The sequence below is a fragment of the Rhipicephalus sanguineus genome, chromosome 1 (assembly GCF_013339695.2).
Source record: "Rhipicephalus sanguineus isolate Rsan-2018 chromosome 1, BIME_Rsan_1.4, whole genome shotgun sequence".
NCBI classification, from domain to species: Eukaryota; Metazoa; Arthropoda; class Arachnida; order Ixodida; family Ixodidae; genus Rhipicephalus; species Rhipicephalus sanguineus.
Window position 1 is genome coordinate 212,621,859 of NC_051176.1, and position 16,522 is coordinate 212,638,380.

General features: G+C 41.1%; 1 protein-coding gene across 1 annotated transcript in view; it reads right to left on the reverse strand.

Annotated features, from left to right (window-relative positions):
- Positions 1-16,431, reverse strand: part of LOC119406926 (calcium-transporting ATPase type 2C member 1-like) — a 119,337-nt gene extending 102,906 nt beyond the window's left edge. The window contains 4 exon segments of the mRNA XM_037673721.2: positions 2,753-2,788; positions 7,434-7,523; positions 8,478-8,729; positions 16,172-16,431. Coding sequence (XP_037529649.2) covers positions 2,753-2,788; positions 7,434-7,523; positions 8,478-8,729; positions 16,172-16,255 — 462 coding nt within the window. The 5' untranslated portion in view covers positions 16,256-16,431.
- Between the last annotated feature and the right edge of the window lie 91 nt (positions 16,432-16,522).

Below are 16,522 nucleotides of genomic sequence, written 5' to 3' on the forward strand. Positions count from 1 at the left end.
CCTGTGTGTGTGTGTGTCTACATATACATATATATATATACAGGATGTCCCAGCCATCTTTAGCCAAGGGTTTAAAAATACAATATTAGAGGCAGGCGAGTGCAATCACTTGCAAATTACTGACAGTCGCCTTGCGCACTACAGACAATTTTTTGTTTGATAATTAACTAAATTGTTAATTAGGATTATTTAATTAAATTGCTAAATATTGACTCTAGGCAAGAAGTGCAGCTTGCAAAGTTCGAGAGCGTCTTCAGAAACCCCCATTCCATTATTTGCGATAAAGAAAGTTTCACGTATACCATTTTTTCCAAGCTGCAAAGAAAGCCCGCAAAATACAAAAAGAACCACGTGACTAGCGCATTCGCCCACCGAGAGAATGCTGCCCTCAGCCATGGTTTGAGCAAACGAAATCAGCTGCGGCCGCGACTCGTCGGCTCCGTTGAAGCGGTAGGCCGATAAGTTGACGGTGGTTTCACTCTGATATCAGGCCCCCTTATGTCACAGAGCACATGTACATTGTGTCCCACAGCTAAGGAGAAAATCAAGACTATAGCAGGAGCAAATTTTTTTGTGGTAAGCCAGGAAGCATCAGGCCCTGCATCAGACAACTCCCAGCAGGCAGCACTTGTTCCTCCCAATGCACCCACCATGCAATGTATCCTACACTGCCTCTGCACACTGCACCTACAAATATAGTATTACTTCAGTGCAAGTTAGTTGCACGCTGGCATGTTCCATTTAGCTGCTGATGTGCATTTGAAGCTAGATTATCTTCAATAATGAAATTCAAGGTTCAAAGTGCCACACGCCTCCAAGTTTTACTTGCACAAGACTAGGCAAAACTGCTAAAACTTGTTATGCAATCAAATCTATATTACACGTTTAAACTCAAATGTCTTCGATATCAACAGTTAAATGTTAACCCCACTCGAGGAGCTACCGTAAAATCCCGAGCAAGCGCCCCTACCCAAGCAAGCGGCCCCCTCTATTTCGGGAGACTTGAAATATGCGCCCCCTTCTCTCCTCCAGCCATTTCCACTGTTTCATTCACTGTTTTTATTCGCCCGGCGAGTGCGGACAAACAGTGAATGTAGGCACATTCAATAAAGCATTTCATTAGAAGCAGGCTGTGCATTTTACATTTTGATCCGTGACCAAGCAAGTGCCCCCCTCCAAATCTTATCGGATTATCCATCCCCGTAAGGGGGGGATAATCCTTGCTCCTTGCTTGCTTGGGATTTTACGGTAGACACCACACAATGAGTGTGCTTCCATAGATTGTTCACCCTAACTTGACTGAACTGACAACAAGGAGGTATTGCAAATTGGTTTTCCCAACATCAGTACACAACGGAATGTACAGTCACACCCAACTTAAATATGAACACATTAGGGCTAACTAAAATACGTTTTTCTTTTTTTTCCTTTCTAAGGTATGCTCAAGGTCTGCATGATTTTGACTTGAACATATAATGTGGAGCTTAAACAATCAGTGGAAACCACATAACTACCAGTGCGAGTTTGCGGTATCCAGTTATCACATGAGGAAGCTGTTCCACTTTGTAATTTCTAGTTCACATTTCATTTGTCCATGACCATACATTCATGACGAGGATAGCGGGGGAAAAAGCTGCATATTTGGAATATGCAGTATGCAGCCAATGTGCAATATAAATCGAAGCTGCCAAGTTACTCAAGTTGAGGTCTTCAGACAGGGGTCATACTATTTTATGTATTCTGCAAATATATTACCATAAATTGCTTGATATTACCTTCTCATTATTTTAACACAATCGCTCAAATAAGAATGTGAAAGTGCACTGGAGGTTACTTTAAGGACTTACTCAGGCTGACATGGTTTAATACCCAAAGAAACACAATGACTCTAAGTGACATCATAGTTTACTGCTGACGATATGGGGGTAATTAAGCTTTGGAGACAAGCATTTTCACATTCTGTGTCTAGAACCCTGAATGGCAACACTCTTTTTGCACAGAATTAGAAAAATCACACTATGTAAGCTCTTCATTCCTGTTCAAGCACTGAAAGCAGGTAATATTTGCCATGAGGGCTAGTAGGCTAAGCTTTCTGTAATAAGTAAAAGTGCCATGTAGATCACTTTTCCTCCACGATACAGATGAAGTATTTGACTGGCTTGAATACTTATAACTTTTAGCTGGCAAAAGTGCAACTGTTACTAACCATATAATGGCGGGCAGCAATGCTCTCAATTCAGCAAATAGACTGTTAGCATGATCCATTAGCAACAGACAATGCTCAAGAAATTAATACAAGTCTAATGCAAGTAAACTCTTTTTATGAGAATACTCTCTATCATTCAAATCATCTACCTTTTGTTAAGGAGCACTTCAGGTTACTTCCACAACACAGATAAATTTTATATGAATTTTTATCTGAAGTTAACAATATCTAAACTATATCTGCAATTTAAAAAATACCAGAGCCTTTACAAAGTAGTTATCTGCCCAGTAACTCCAATCACTGGCTACTATTTCTCCCTCATATAATTTACACTATCAGCAGCACTTCTGTAAAAAAGTGAAGCCGTAAAAGCTCAGAATTAACATGTATTAAAAAGTGTGGTTGTTCATCTTGTACCATTTCACATGGTTTATCTGTACATATAGTAAATGCCACAAATGCATATGCAGAGCTAGTTTTGAAATAATTCAAGACTAGTCTTTCTTGCTCTACAGCCCTGTACACAAATTGAAATTGAAAACTCACCTGAACAAAAGCAACTGTCACCACAATAATGATAGCCTATAGAAAAGAGAACAAAATAAACACTGAGCACAGATAAACAGTTTATAAAAAAATAATAAGATGGCCACAGTGTCATGCCAGTTTTGTTTCAGACAATGTGTGGCCCTTATCTTAAACCAAATTTGAGGACTGTCGAATGCACGTTGCAAGCAGTGTGGTTACCTTCAATTCACCATACACAGTGACTGGAAGCTCAAGAATAATGTCACACTGAGCATGCTGGTGCATAGTATGCAAATGACAAAATAGTGCAGCATGTCACTTAAGGTACTGGACTTGATACAGTAGCATGAACTATCAAAAATGCTCCAATTAGCAGTCCAACTGTTTCAATATAGCAGCTCCCTTGGACAAAAGGTATAACAGCTAACAAGAAATCAGCATTTGCAAGAGGTCACTGCTGATGTTCCATTCTGTTATCGACAGAGTGCAGCACTAAAGTTGAAAAGACTGGCGCAAATGCTCAGACAGAGACTAAGAAGCGCTTGTCCTGTGTTCTTCGACCCTGTCCGAGCATTTGCACCATTCAATTCAACTTCAGCTATGTGCCAACTAGCCCGACAGCAGACACTACTAAGTCGCACTAAAATTTCCACAGGTAAATCTCAACATGCGCCTGTCAATGTAGATGGTCACAGAGCAGAACGTGAAGTTGGTCCTTAGATTCTTGTATTAGTTTGCCTTCTTGAGGATATGAAACATTCACATATTTGTTTGATAGCAATAAGCTTAAGTAGCTCTCTAAAGTCTGTTTTTTATAATAGTGCAGAAGTAGAGCAGAACTATGAAACTTGCAGAAAAAGAACAATCCTTACTGTTTCATATGCTGTAGTTATTTGTACAGTGAAAATTCTGTGACAAAGCAACTTCGATGTAAATGTTGAACACTTGATTGTGCTGAAGAAATTTAAACCATAACTGGTGAATTTAAGCAAAATAATTTAAGCAGGGTACCAGGTTCTCATTTTCTGATTAACCCCCATTTCGATGTAGGCACACTGGTGTCTTTTATACCCAATCGTCTCTTACATCAGTGTCTCTTATAAAGGGGTTCCACTGTACAATGTTAATGAAAGGTGGGAAAATATTGTATATTAGATTACTTTTATGTAATTCCTCAGTCACTTCCTTGAGGCAATAATCCATGTCTGTGGTAAATTACATTTTTGAAGGAAGCAACTGTAAGTGATAACTTTTTCTTCTCTAATGTGTACCAGTTTGGTGACAGCTCGAAGTGTTGATGTGTACTAGAGGTGTGCATGGGCTCCGGGTAGCCCGAAAGCCCGAGCCCGACCCGGCCCGGCCCGCAGGCCGGGCGGGCCGTCGCATTTCCACCTCGGGCCCGGGCCAAGCTCGGGCTACTTGGAGTTTTATCGGGCCGGGCTCGGGCCCGGCGCAAAGCCCGACTCAAGCCCGAAATATAGAAAATCAGCGGGAATTGTTTTCCAGCACGCATACAGCGCCTTTTCCGCGACCGCCCTTTACCGCTTTTCCTTTCCATTTGCTACTTTAAACAAAAGGGGAGCTCTCCGATTATCTCTCAATGGAATCGTCCGCCTGTCCATCTGAAGTTTTAGTCTTCTGGAAAAACAAGCAGCAGAGATATCCCAAGCTTGCCAGGCTAGCAAAAAAGATATTAGCAATTTCGGCGACGAGTGCAAGCAGCGAACGCAACTTCAGTTCGGCGGGCTACATAAAGCAAAAGCGCCGCACTTCGTTGAAGCCGGAATCGTGGGACTGCTTGCTGTTTTGCACGACAGTTTGTAATCTGTGTAATAGAGACTATTCGTCGTGTGTCGTTTGATCATATTCGATATGCTCAATAAAATGCCAAATTACTGGAAAACGATGTTTTGTTTTCGCCGGGCTCGGGCTCGGAAATACGGCCCGTGCACAGCTCTAATGTGTACGGCTAATTATGAGTGCCTGCTTGAGTATTTCATTAAGCAAGGTGCTCCCACCAAAGCTAAGCTCACAGCTGTGCACAAACATGGATGCGCATGCACAACCCTGTCAGAAGATATTTTTTGCCCATCCATGCAGTGCATAGCACCTGTGCTCTGGTATAAACAGTGGAAGTAGGTTCCAAAGAGTTGCAATGTGTACTACTGAAAACTAGATTATTGCCTTGCTGAAATTAGATGCCAGATGTCTAGGAACAAAATAAAAAGGTACAATAAGTAAGCAATGTTAAAAAATGTTCTTTAGGCCATAAGCAGGCACACATAGCCCAAATTTTGACCAATGCAAGCAATTTGTAGCAGCACAATAAGTCAGTAAAAATGATCTTAAAAAGAGAGCATCTACTTTGAGTTAAGAAAAATGTAATAGTTGATAACTTGTGGCATCACTTGATTGAACACACAGGGTTGAACTGCAGTAAATCAAGACAGCCAATTCGATGGCTAAGCTAGAACAGAGTGGTACATGAACAAGCAGTCTACCATGCATTTAATAAAACTTCAATAACCATTTTTTTAACTAGTATATCATATGAAAATGTGACCAATTGTCTATTGTTTGTAGTCGCCTTTGGTTATTTATAAAATGTAATGATGTGTGCTTAACTGAAAAGCTGAGCTGAATTATTCAAATTTAAAAAAATACTTGTTTTGGGTATAAACAGTATTATAAAATTTCTAAAGTGTGCTCAAGAACACCTAAGAGAGTTGTTTACATGACATTATCATTTCTATGATTCCTTTTTCCGCACTGTGAAGACCAGTTCTAACAGCATAAGTGCAGGTGCTTGCAAGCCTTCTTCATTACAACAGCTGCATGTAGAATGTCTAAAGAACATCCTCAGAGCATAAAAGAGTAAAATATGTTGCATTCAAGTAAAATTGAACCAACAAGCACAATAACAGTGAGTAGAAAGTTTGTGTTACAACGTAATTTGTTAAAATGTGCACTCCATATGAGAAATAAACATTTACTGCATAACACTGTGCCAACTACACAAAAATAGTTCTTTCTTTTAGAGTGACTAAGCAGTGACAGAATAATGTAAACCTACAGTCAAGAATACTACCCATGTACATACAAACTTGCACATGCAAAAATATATTTACACAAAAATAATGCACACAACTTGTAGCTGATTGACATTCCATGAGCTGGAGTGTCCATTACACAATGAAGTTGTATTTACGAGCACATCTTGTAAAAAACTGTCACACAATACATAGAGAAGTACATAAGTCTCCAATTTTATTGCATTTGACACTTTGCAGTCAGCCAGTGAGGAGACTTGCATAGCCTAGTTTACAAAGACATTTCAGCTTATCATAAGTCTCGACTGACACCTGCAACAGCTGCAGAAAAGCCAGACCTATGGCTGGCCTTTATACAATAAGCACTTTCCAGCAGTGCTATCATTATTTAACGCACAGCTTCAACTGCTGAATGTCTCTTTTGCTACTTTTCTGTCAGAAGTGATGATTCAGACCACACAAAACACATATAAAGTGAGGTGAAAAAAGAAAAAAAGGCCGATGAGAGAGCAACTGCGACAGACAACTACATATATTTCAACTGCTTACTGGCCATAGCAGGTCTGATGCTATGGCAAAGGATTTATTGATGCACAGTCAGCTCAAAAACAGCAATAGGCCGACACCTACAAATATCCCACTTGTACCTGCCAGGCCTTTTATTGTACTGCCCCAGCAGTTTCATGTGAAAAATGACCTTAGAGAACCAGAAACCAAATATGAAAAAAGAAAAAAGACAATGTCACTTTGCGGAAAACAACGTGGCAGGTATGATATACAAGCTGAGAACAGAGTTCATAAAAAAAGAAGATAAAAAAAAAAGCGTTATGTGAAGCAGCTGTTTTAGTTAACCTCCAGGGAGCTCTGCCTGCCAAGCAAAGAACACCTACTGCACACAGCTGTTGCAGTAGTGACAGAGGGGAGGGTATGGGGGAAGAGACTGTGACTGAAGGTGCTTTTTTTCTTTGCCCCTTAAGCAATGCTAAGCAGAATGTTCGTTCAAAATGCTTAAATTCAAGGAAAGAATTTCTCTGATTTCACTTTGCAGCCTTCACTAAGCCTTGCGCATCACAGCAATCATTCTCAAGTTAAGTGGTAGCACAAAGTAAGGGGACAGTCAACTTGTCAAGCTGATCAATGCAGCAGCTTTAATGTTTCTACCCCTTTCTTTCCTCGTCCGAAAGAGGAAATATACATTTGGTTTGATATGATCAAGCACCTGAACTAAGCAAAGGTTTTGGTCATTTGTACAGTAAATGTGAAGGCACGTACTATTGGCGCTGCATGCAACCAGGATGACTGACAAATAAATAAAAGTGCTTTATACAAGCCACCAAAACTATTTCAAAGTGTTATGTATGAGTAACTGCAATTGATGGTAACAATAACAAATTTCCACAAAGAATATATTATTAAGAAATTAGCTTCTCAAAAACACAATGCCTGAGTAGTATGAAGCATTCACTTACAGCAGTAATGCTGAACGCATCATCAAATTGCTGCATGCAGACACTGACCACAGCAGATGCCAAAAGGAGCACAATGAGAGGATTCTTTGGTAACAATAACAAATTTCCACAAAGAATATATTATTAAGAAATTAGCTTCTCAAAAACACAATGCCTGAGTAGTATGAAGCATTCACTTACAGCAGTAATGCTGAACGCATCATCAAATTGCTGCATGCAGACACTGACCACAGCAGATGCCAAAAGGAGCACAATGAGAGGATTCTTGAACTGTAGAAAGAAAAAAAAAATGCACCAGGTTTCAAAAGTTTGCGCAATCAAACACATGAACGAAACACATAGCCACATGAAATGGATGACCACACAGAATGAAATTTCAGTATATATTTGTAACACAAGTGGTGGCTTGGCATATATATCATAATAGCTAGAGTGCACCTTGCCGTTAATTCCAAAAGTTGATTCTGTGCAACATTATCTAAACATAAAAAGCCGCTAATACAAAAGCTTTTTTAACAGGTTAAGCTACTTTTGAAATGAAAACCATAAAACGACACTCAGAACAAGATGATCATTGCAAATAAATTGTAAAATACACAACATGAACTTTACTATCAACTACCACATATACACAAGCAGTCTACTGGCTACAAGTAGGACGAATATGCATAACATATGGAGGACACTGTCTTCATCATGCCCAACAACTCAAAGTTATAATGTGTCTGCTATGCAACCGTAGATTAGTATGCAGTAAGGTTATTCAGTGTTGTGGCTATGGTGCCGGGCAATATGAACAATTTCATGAACCACTCAATAGATAAGGTATTCTTGTATTACAGAGGCACATAACTAACAGCATTTTATTTTCTCCTACTTAATGTGAATTGAGTAAGTTCTGTATGACATAATTCTAACACGATATCTGCAAAGTCCTTACTATTCCTCTGTTAGGACTCTGCAGAGTCCTAACAAGAAGAAAAGAAGAAACTTTCCTTGACAATATAATTATCGAAAGCCAAGTTGTAGCTTTCAATGTGCTGCATGCTGCTTTAGCAGCCAATAAAACATTGACTGTCATTCTCATTTAACTCTGCCTGCACACTTTAACAACCATTGCACAGACTTAAATGTCATATTTGTTGACTTTTTTTTTTTTTTACTGTAGTTACAGTAGCCTGACAGATCAACGAAAAGACTTCGTACAAGAAAACGGGTACACACCTGGTCTAGGTACTTCTTACATAGTGGCTCTTCCTGGCGCACCTCAAACTCATTGGCCCCAACGGTGAGGAGGCGGCGGTGGGCCTCATGCCAGGACAGGCCCCGGCGGAGGTCTGTGCCGAGCCGCTCGGCCACCACTTCAAAGGGCAGCTGGCAGGCCTCCTCAGTGCGCATCCCCTCAGCTGTTCCTTGGGCCAAAGGCAGTGCCTCCGAGTCGTTTTCAGAGTCGGAGGCGCCACCTCCACCCACCTCCTGCATTACACGACACCACATCTTTTGTGTCAGATGATCCAAACCTTAAAGCATTACTTTAGAATGAAAGCTGCACATATAGTTAGTTGCACATCGACCACCTCAGGGGAGCATGCCAATAGCATTGGTAAAGATGATGGTGCGCATCTTCTGGCGCATGTCAAGTCATGCTCATGCATGCCGCGTTGCGTGCAATTTAAGATTACTGACAAGAGGAGAAACCAAACGGCGAGGGAACTATTAGGAGCGTTTCACATTAGAAGGAATGGGTTCACCCAGGCACATAGCCAGGATTTTTTTTCGAAGGGGGGGGGGGGGGGGCTAATTGTTCGAAAGAAAGCCTTTCCATGGCAAAAAGAAAAAAAAAAGTTGTCCGGGAATATAGAAGGCTGGACGAATTTCGGGGGGGCTGGGTCCACCTGTGTCAGTGACCAGTGACACATCAATTGTGCTATATACAGGGCGTTTTTTTTTTTAGACAATACAGATTTTTTTATAAAAATCCTATAACAGTAAGGCTCCTGCCATTTTCACGCACGAACTCCCCGTTGAAGCAGAAATACTTTGCCGGAGTTAAAATGACATTGTTGTGACTAATTAACAAAAACTCATTAATTAACTTCCTAGCTATTGACTTGAGGGCACGTGTTTATATTACAAAGTTGTAGTGCGTGCCAATTTATGGCATGCCTATTTTTTTAGAAATTACTAACGTTGCACGTAGTTCGAGATATTCATCATCAAATTTCAACGTCAAAATCAAACCTGATCATGCCCGACACACACAAAGCGACTGTTCTGCTACGTCAGACCGGAACTACCCATCACATGGGAGTGACAAAATTTGAATGATGGCGCGCCGTGGCGGTATGTTTCTGTGAAAAGCTGCAAATCATGTCGTTTGTGCCTGGACATCGCCTTACCTTTGCGCGTAGTGTTTGGTGCTTATCTTTTTCTTTCGAACTGTGCACAAGAAAACCACAGAATGAGCATTTCCTTTGCCTGGGAAGCATAAGACTCAGGGGCAGCTACTGCGGTGCTTTTTCTTGCAGACAGTTTTTCGTGCCTCTTTATAGTTTAAGAAAGAAACAGATAGGCACCACCCATCGCACGCAAACATTAAGCTGTCTACTAGTGTATTTTAGAATGATTACCGATTTTTCTGACCAGATTCTGCTTTGGCGCACCTTCATTAAAATTTCATCACTTCCCTGTCACATGTCATTCTGGTGTTCCGTCGTGCTTTGTGCGTGCCGGGCGCGATCAGTTTCGATTTCGCCCTTGAAATACGTTGATGAATATCTCGAACTACGAGCAACTTTTGTGATTTCTAAAAAAAAATAGGTATGCCATAAATTGGCACACACTACAACTTTGCAATATAAACACCTGCCCTTAAGTCAATAATTAAAAAAGTAACTTAAGTGTTTGTTAATTAGTCACGTCGTCATTTTCGCTGCGGGAAAGTATTTCCGCCTCGACGTAGAGTTCATGTGCGAAAACGACAGGAGCCTGACTGTCATAGAATTTTTATAAAAAATCTGTATTGTCTAAAAAAAGCACCCTGTAGATCAGAGATATGCTTTTTTAATGGACAGCTTACGTGATGACATGCTTGATGTCACTCTTTCACACATCTGCGCATGCTTGGAAGTTTACTTGTTTTCCAGATTTTGCTGTCAACAAACAGTTGTTAGTTGGTGCTCCTCAGTCTCTTTTCTCTGTCCTTTCTTCATGTTTCAAGCATTGCGCCAGAAATAACACGTTTAGCAAACTTAGGCACCAACTCGCCCAGGAACAAGTTCTTCTATGATGGTGAAGTACCTGCCATGGCGATCCCAGCAGCAGCGATCATATTTCGATAGAGGTGAAATGCCAGAGGCCCATGTACTGTGTGATATCAGTGCATGTTATACAATACTAGATGGCCAAAATTTCTGGAGACCTCCACTACGGTGTTCCTCACTCATATAGTGGTTTTGGCACGTAAAACCTCAGATATTATTATTATTAAACGCGAAAGCAGTGCTCAGTCAGCTAGAGATGATCACAGGCACACATAGCTCCAACACTTGCAGTAAGGCACCATACACTTTTGAGGACCTATAATATACAATTGCACACACCAAATTAATGCCTCAAAGTTATATTTACTAATTAAAGTACTCACATTTAAAATATGTTACATCTTTAACCTTAATTAGAGCTAACAGACAAGAAAGCCAAGGAAAGTATAGGCGACGTTATTTTGTAGTGATTACTACAAAATAATGTCCCCAATACTTTCCCTGGCTTTCTTGTCTGTTAGTTCTAATTAATGTTGTGCCTAGCAAAGAAAAACGAGCCCCTAAAATTGCTCTTCCTTCGTTGCATGTTTAAGACATTTCTGAGTGGACCTATGCTGCAGGACTAATTGACAAGCACAAAGTGCATTGAAGAGAGTTGGAACACACGTCCTGAGGTTTGCTCACAGCTCCATGCAACCACTAATATTAGGAATATTCCTGGCCATTGGCCTTTTTCACATGTGTTAGCAGAAAAAAAAGCTTGCTGCTTGCCTTTGTGTACAGAAAGAAAACGACAGGTTACACCATCTTACTGCTGTTTACCCTGCCCATCTGGGAAGTTACCACTTCCCAGATGTAGCAAGCCCAGATATTTTAGTTGAATCAAGACGACCAAGCCTCTGACCTGCTAAAGGTACATCACGAACATTCCAAGTGTGAATACTGAAAAAGCTTCATTCCATGATACATCCTTCGAGAAGGCCCAGTACATCACATACTGCATTACCCCAAGCCTGCATTGCAGTCCCGTTATATCCATGCTCATTTTCCCACCTACAAGTTGCAGCATGAGCTGTTACACATGAAAGGCAAGACGATGAAGGAAAAGTTTCAAGGCATGGTACACAGAGCACCCTGTGCAAACTATGACTATATTTACATCAGCGAAAGTGGCAATCTTTAAAAAGTGTCTAAAACAATGTATGCATGATGTTGAAAAGCATTTCACTGTCAATCCACTTAATGAGCATGTGCCAACTTCCAACATGAAATGGATATGAATATGTGTGCTTTTCCACTCACATATTTGCAAATGCAAGGTGTTATAACATTATAACCCTAAAGTATATCCTATTTACTGTAAGTGCTGCACATAAGAAGGCTATTGTGAAAGAAAATAAGAACGCATAGGCACTTGTATGGTACTAAAGTACAACATATGTGAAGACCCCACGCTAAAAGCAGTTATTCCAAGATAATTCAATACTAAACTTATAACAAATATTTTTAAAATTTGATACATTGTAGAGCACGCGTGTTTAATACTTACTGGGAAAGTTTCCTCTAAAGAAAGAAATTCAAAAGGGCAACGAATAAACCTAGAGGATTTTCTTTTCACACTTCTCAACTATGTAACTATGGTATGAAGACTCACCACTTGAAAGCCAAACAAATATGCACATCTCCTTTTAATGCGACCTGTTCAAGATTATCTGCAAGTGCAGTGAAAGCCTAGGATGTGAAACATGGGTCTGGTTACATCACAGAAATTGGAAGTGATAAGCACATCACACTGCAAAATAACCATGTACATGTCAGCCAGGTAAATCAGTTGAATGTCGCTTATTGACTGTGTCACTAAGAGATGTACATGAGCAAACTGATCTGCTTTCCGTACTTTAAACATGGAACAATCCTGATCCCTTTCCTAGGAAAGCAGGTGGACTCGTCACCTTTTCTCCCCACGTCAGAACGAGTGCTCAACAGACTCCACATCAAGTGGCACAGTAACAGTGTGGGTGCACATCAGTGTTGTCTGTCACAGCCAGCATCCTCAGTTTCTTTAACCGGTCAGTTCCACACGCAAAACTATGCTGCACTTCATGCACATTATGACCTGGTCACTATACACGATGCCATATATACGACTGTTGCACTCTCGACAAAGTGAGGCTTTATAGTATAATTACCGGGTCGATGGCCATCTATCGATGGTTAAAAAAGCACTGCATCAGTACTTTAATATTCCTTGTTCTTATTTCATTTTCTTTTTCTCACTTGTGAGTGGAATACCCGTTTACTACACGATGCTTGTATTTCCACTCAAAATCATGGTTTTTTTCTAGCAGTAAAGGAGTAGTTTGCCACTGCTTTCCCCTCGCGATGTCCCAGTTGCCTCTGAAACCAACGTCTAAAAGTATGGTTCAGATGAACAATTACGTAGCTGTTGTAGAACATGTCTTTCTATGATTCAGTATTGACAAATATGGCAGTTTTACTAAATAAATTTGGTGAATAGCACTAGAAGAGAGCAATGGTTGGACCCTCAAAGATAATGAAAAACAAAGATGTTAGCATCAGAACTAAAATTCACATGGCCAACGCTGTTTGTTTATTTCTGTGGTGATGTGCAAGTTTGAGTTGTGAAACTTAACTAAACAAAGGAATAAAGCAAGAAAACAGCAACATTTTTTTCAGTTAAGGTTCAGTCGAAGAGTTCTCAGAATCTCCCAGACTGTAAAATGAACCATTATCCCAACCACAAAAGAGCCTACTATTTGACGAAAAGGTCCTGAAACAAATTTTCTTATTCTGATCATGTCATGAGGGCTGCTGGTTCAATGGGGCGAAAACTAATTTAATAGAAACTGATGGGCTAGTTGGTGAGCCACGATATGGAATAAGCATCGCACTTGACAAAAACACATGGAAGCACACATGAAAAAAGGACATATACAGGTGTTGATGTGTTGATGTATGCCCTTTTGTGTGATATAACACGTTTTTTTCTAGCATGACGCTTCTTCCATATCAAGAAAATATAATAGCCAAAGTGAAAGGTAAGAGAAAGCAAGGTTGCCCTTGCATGAAATGTTTAAATAGTGTTCGCTGGCCACAGGGAAACATTGCAAAACTTACTCTGAATAGATTTCAATGCTGGTCATACAATCATGGTGTCACCAGGATCAGCAACTTGATGGTACCCAACGATAACAATATGGTTGTACTGTGTATGTTTTACATTATAGTCCTTTCTTGAACATGTATTCACTTAAATTGTCTTCACAGCATGCAAATATTAAGGAAATAAGGAACAGGTAGAGGATGAAACATTGTATACTTAATTAAATACTGTAGTTTTACATGCCAATACCAAGATATTATTATAAGATATAGCATAAAGGGGGATTCTGGATTAACTTTTGACCACCTCAGGTTCCTTAACGTGCATTTACATTCAAGTACACAGGTGATTTCATAATTCACCCCCCGTCAAAGCATTGCCACCATGGTAGCTAAGCAACCACAACAGGAGTGCTAATTTCCAGCTGATTTTATTTTTGTGATGAACTAGATATGTATACACTAGTGAAAAGAGAAGACAAAGAAAGCAACTGATGTCATACATCAACTGTCACATTTCAAGCTTATGCCGACAACTGTCTCAGAACTGTGCAAGGCATTCAAATTTATGCATCAGTGTGGTTACACTCGCATCACCAAGCTTATTATTTGTCTCAATAACTTCCTAAATTAACTAGGCCTTTTGCTGAGCCACTACCATGTATGATTAAAAGTGCACGAATGCAGTCATGGTAGTGAATTCCCTGACGAACCCACACAGTGCATTAGTTGCTAGTCAGCACTATTGTAAATCCCCACATTACGACGAATGTGCAATGCTCCACCATATGGTATGGGCATGCAATAACATGCCACAGCTCACACCTATTAGACATCCCGCCACATGGCAATGGGAGGCAGTACTGTCCATCCCAAACTTGACAGACCTGCTCTAACCGGTCTGCTGAGCATGAAGGGCAATGGGTGCTAGACTCCTTGGCTGAGGGGGACCATCCATTGAAGAGCTGAAAAGCTGGCAGTGCTCACTTTGCTCCCTTGCATTTCTGCACAGTTCTCTCTCTCACAATGCTCTTTCACTGCGTGCACGTTCCTTATTTTCTGAATACATGTGTGCCTTGAACACCATCAGAATGAACAGCTACCAACACACCTAAGCTTAAAATATTTGTATGTTGACAAGAAAAGTGTAGTTGCACTACAGATTTGAATGTTGTTTTTCAAAGGTTGTCTGGTCCCGTAAGCTTCACGTATCCAACAGTCTAGCAAACATAATCAACTAGTATCAACTACATCTTGAAAAGGCTATTTAGAAGGCCAAAACATACTCTCATTTTGACCAACCACCACGAGATGCTGCTCCCATTACCAGTCACACTACAGTGCATGTTTTATTACAGAGAGCTACAACTTCATTCAAGCTACAACATATGTCATGCTTCTCATAGATGGGCACTTTTGAGCATACTTGAATCAAATGAAATCTAACTCACTACAGCCCAGATGCTGCCACATGGTCACATTAAAGCGCACCTGTACTTCATTCTGCTCGATTCCCGTTTTGCCAAATGCCATAGAAAATCTTAAGCATGATCAAAGAATGTCACTTGCACACTGGAACTTTGTAAGATATTACTAACAATATAGGAGCTAAAAAGGTTAGCCAAACAATTAGGCCCGGCAAGACCCATGCGTGACTGTCGCACGCCGGTACGCTTTAAATCGATTGTTTTCGTCAGCGGCTCATCGATAAAGCTTTCGTCTATCCGGGTACGTGTCGCAAGCCGGTGTCTATATTTACGCCAGCTTACCGTACGGATCAATGTCGTTCCTTGGAGTATGCGGCGGCTCGCAGCCCACGGTTCTGCAAGCGATTTTCGCTTGCGAAAAGACACATCTACCAATGATTCATTCATGCTGAAACGTCCACAACAGAAACCATGAAAGTCGGGCCGAGTATGGTCAATTCCCCGGCACAAACGACATAATTTGAGGCGAATGGGACTAGATCGTGGGATCGTACTTGCGCATCACATCAACGTCTTCTTTCTAAGAGGCACTGCCTTAATTTGGGACAACGCGGAGAAAGCCGCGCAATGACCACAACACGAGCGGAGACAGCGCGTACTGGCACGTGTGCACGAGCATCGCAGTATGTAGTACGGTACTTTCTTTACCTGTGCCGAGCCGGCTGCGCGGTTGAGAGGATGCGACAACTCCAAAAGACGCCGCCGTCCAGAGCGAACACACAGAAAGTATTTAATCTCCAATGCTTCCTGTCTTCAAGTGGCTACCATGCTACATCCGTACACTAAATTGTCTCCCCAGTCTACGACAGGCGCAACCGAAACATGCTGTAGGCCAACAAAACCACATTGGCCGTTTTTATTCAGCCACTCCGCCAACTCCGCTGCAGCACAGGAGAGGTAGCAACCAATTATACATTCTGCACAGGACATGACGTAGCACGGTGCGATAAACGAGGCACCACAGACGACGACCCGTTAAAAAAAATACAAAAGAACGGAAAGGAGGAAACGGAAAGAATTATCGATAAAACATCTAATAGCTCACCGGGAGGCTGTGCTGAGCGTTTTGCCTCGTTGGCGATCCCTGGTGATGAACTTGTGTTGCAAGCTTTTCGTAGTTGGTCTTCATGCCGGATCTGCAGTGCCTGTTGTTGTTTTCTTTGTTTTTACAACAGTTACATGCGCGGAGTGTTGACGGCAACCTACGCGCTCCGGTGTAGACGGAGGCGCACTGCACACGGTTTGAGCATCATGCTCAAACCCAGCAACGCCGAGATGGCACTGCTGTACGCACCATCCGCCCAACGCGCCTGCTGTTTCGCCTTCCCACACGACGCTCGTAGAAAAAAAAATTACTGAGCATGTGACACGACTTGTTTTGCATAGTGCACTGAAC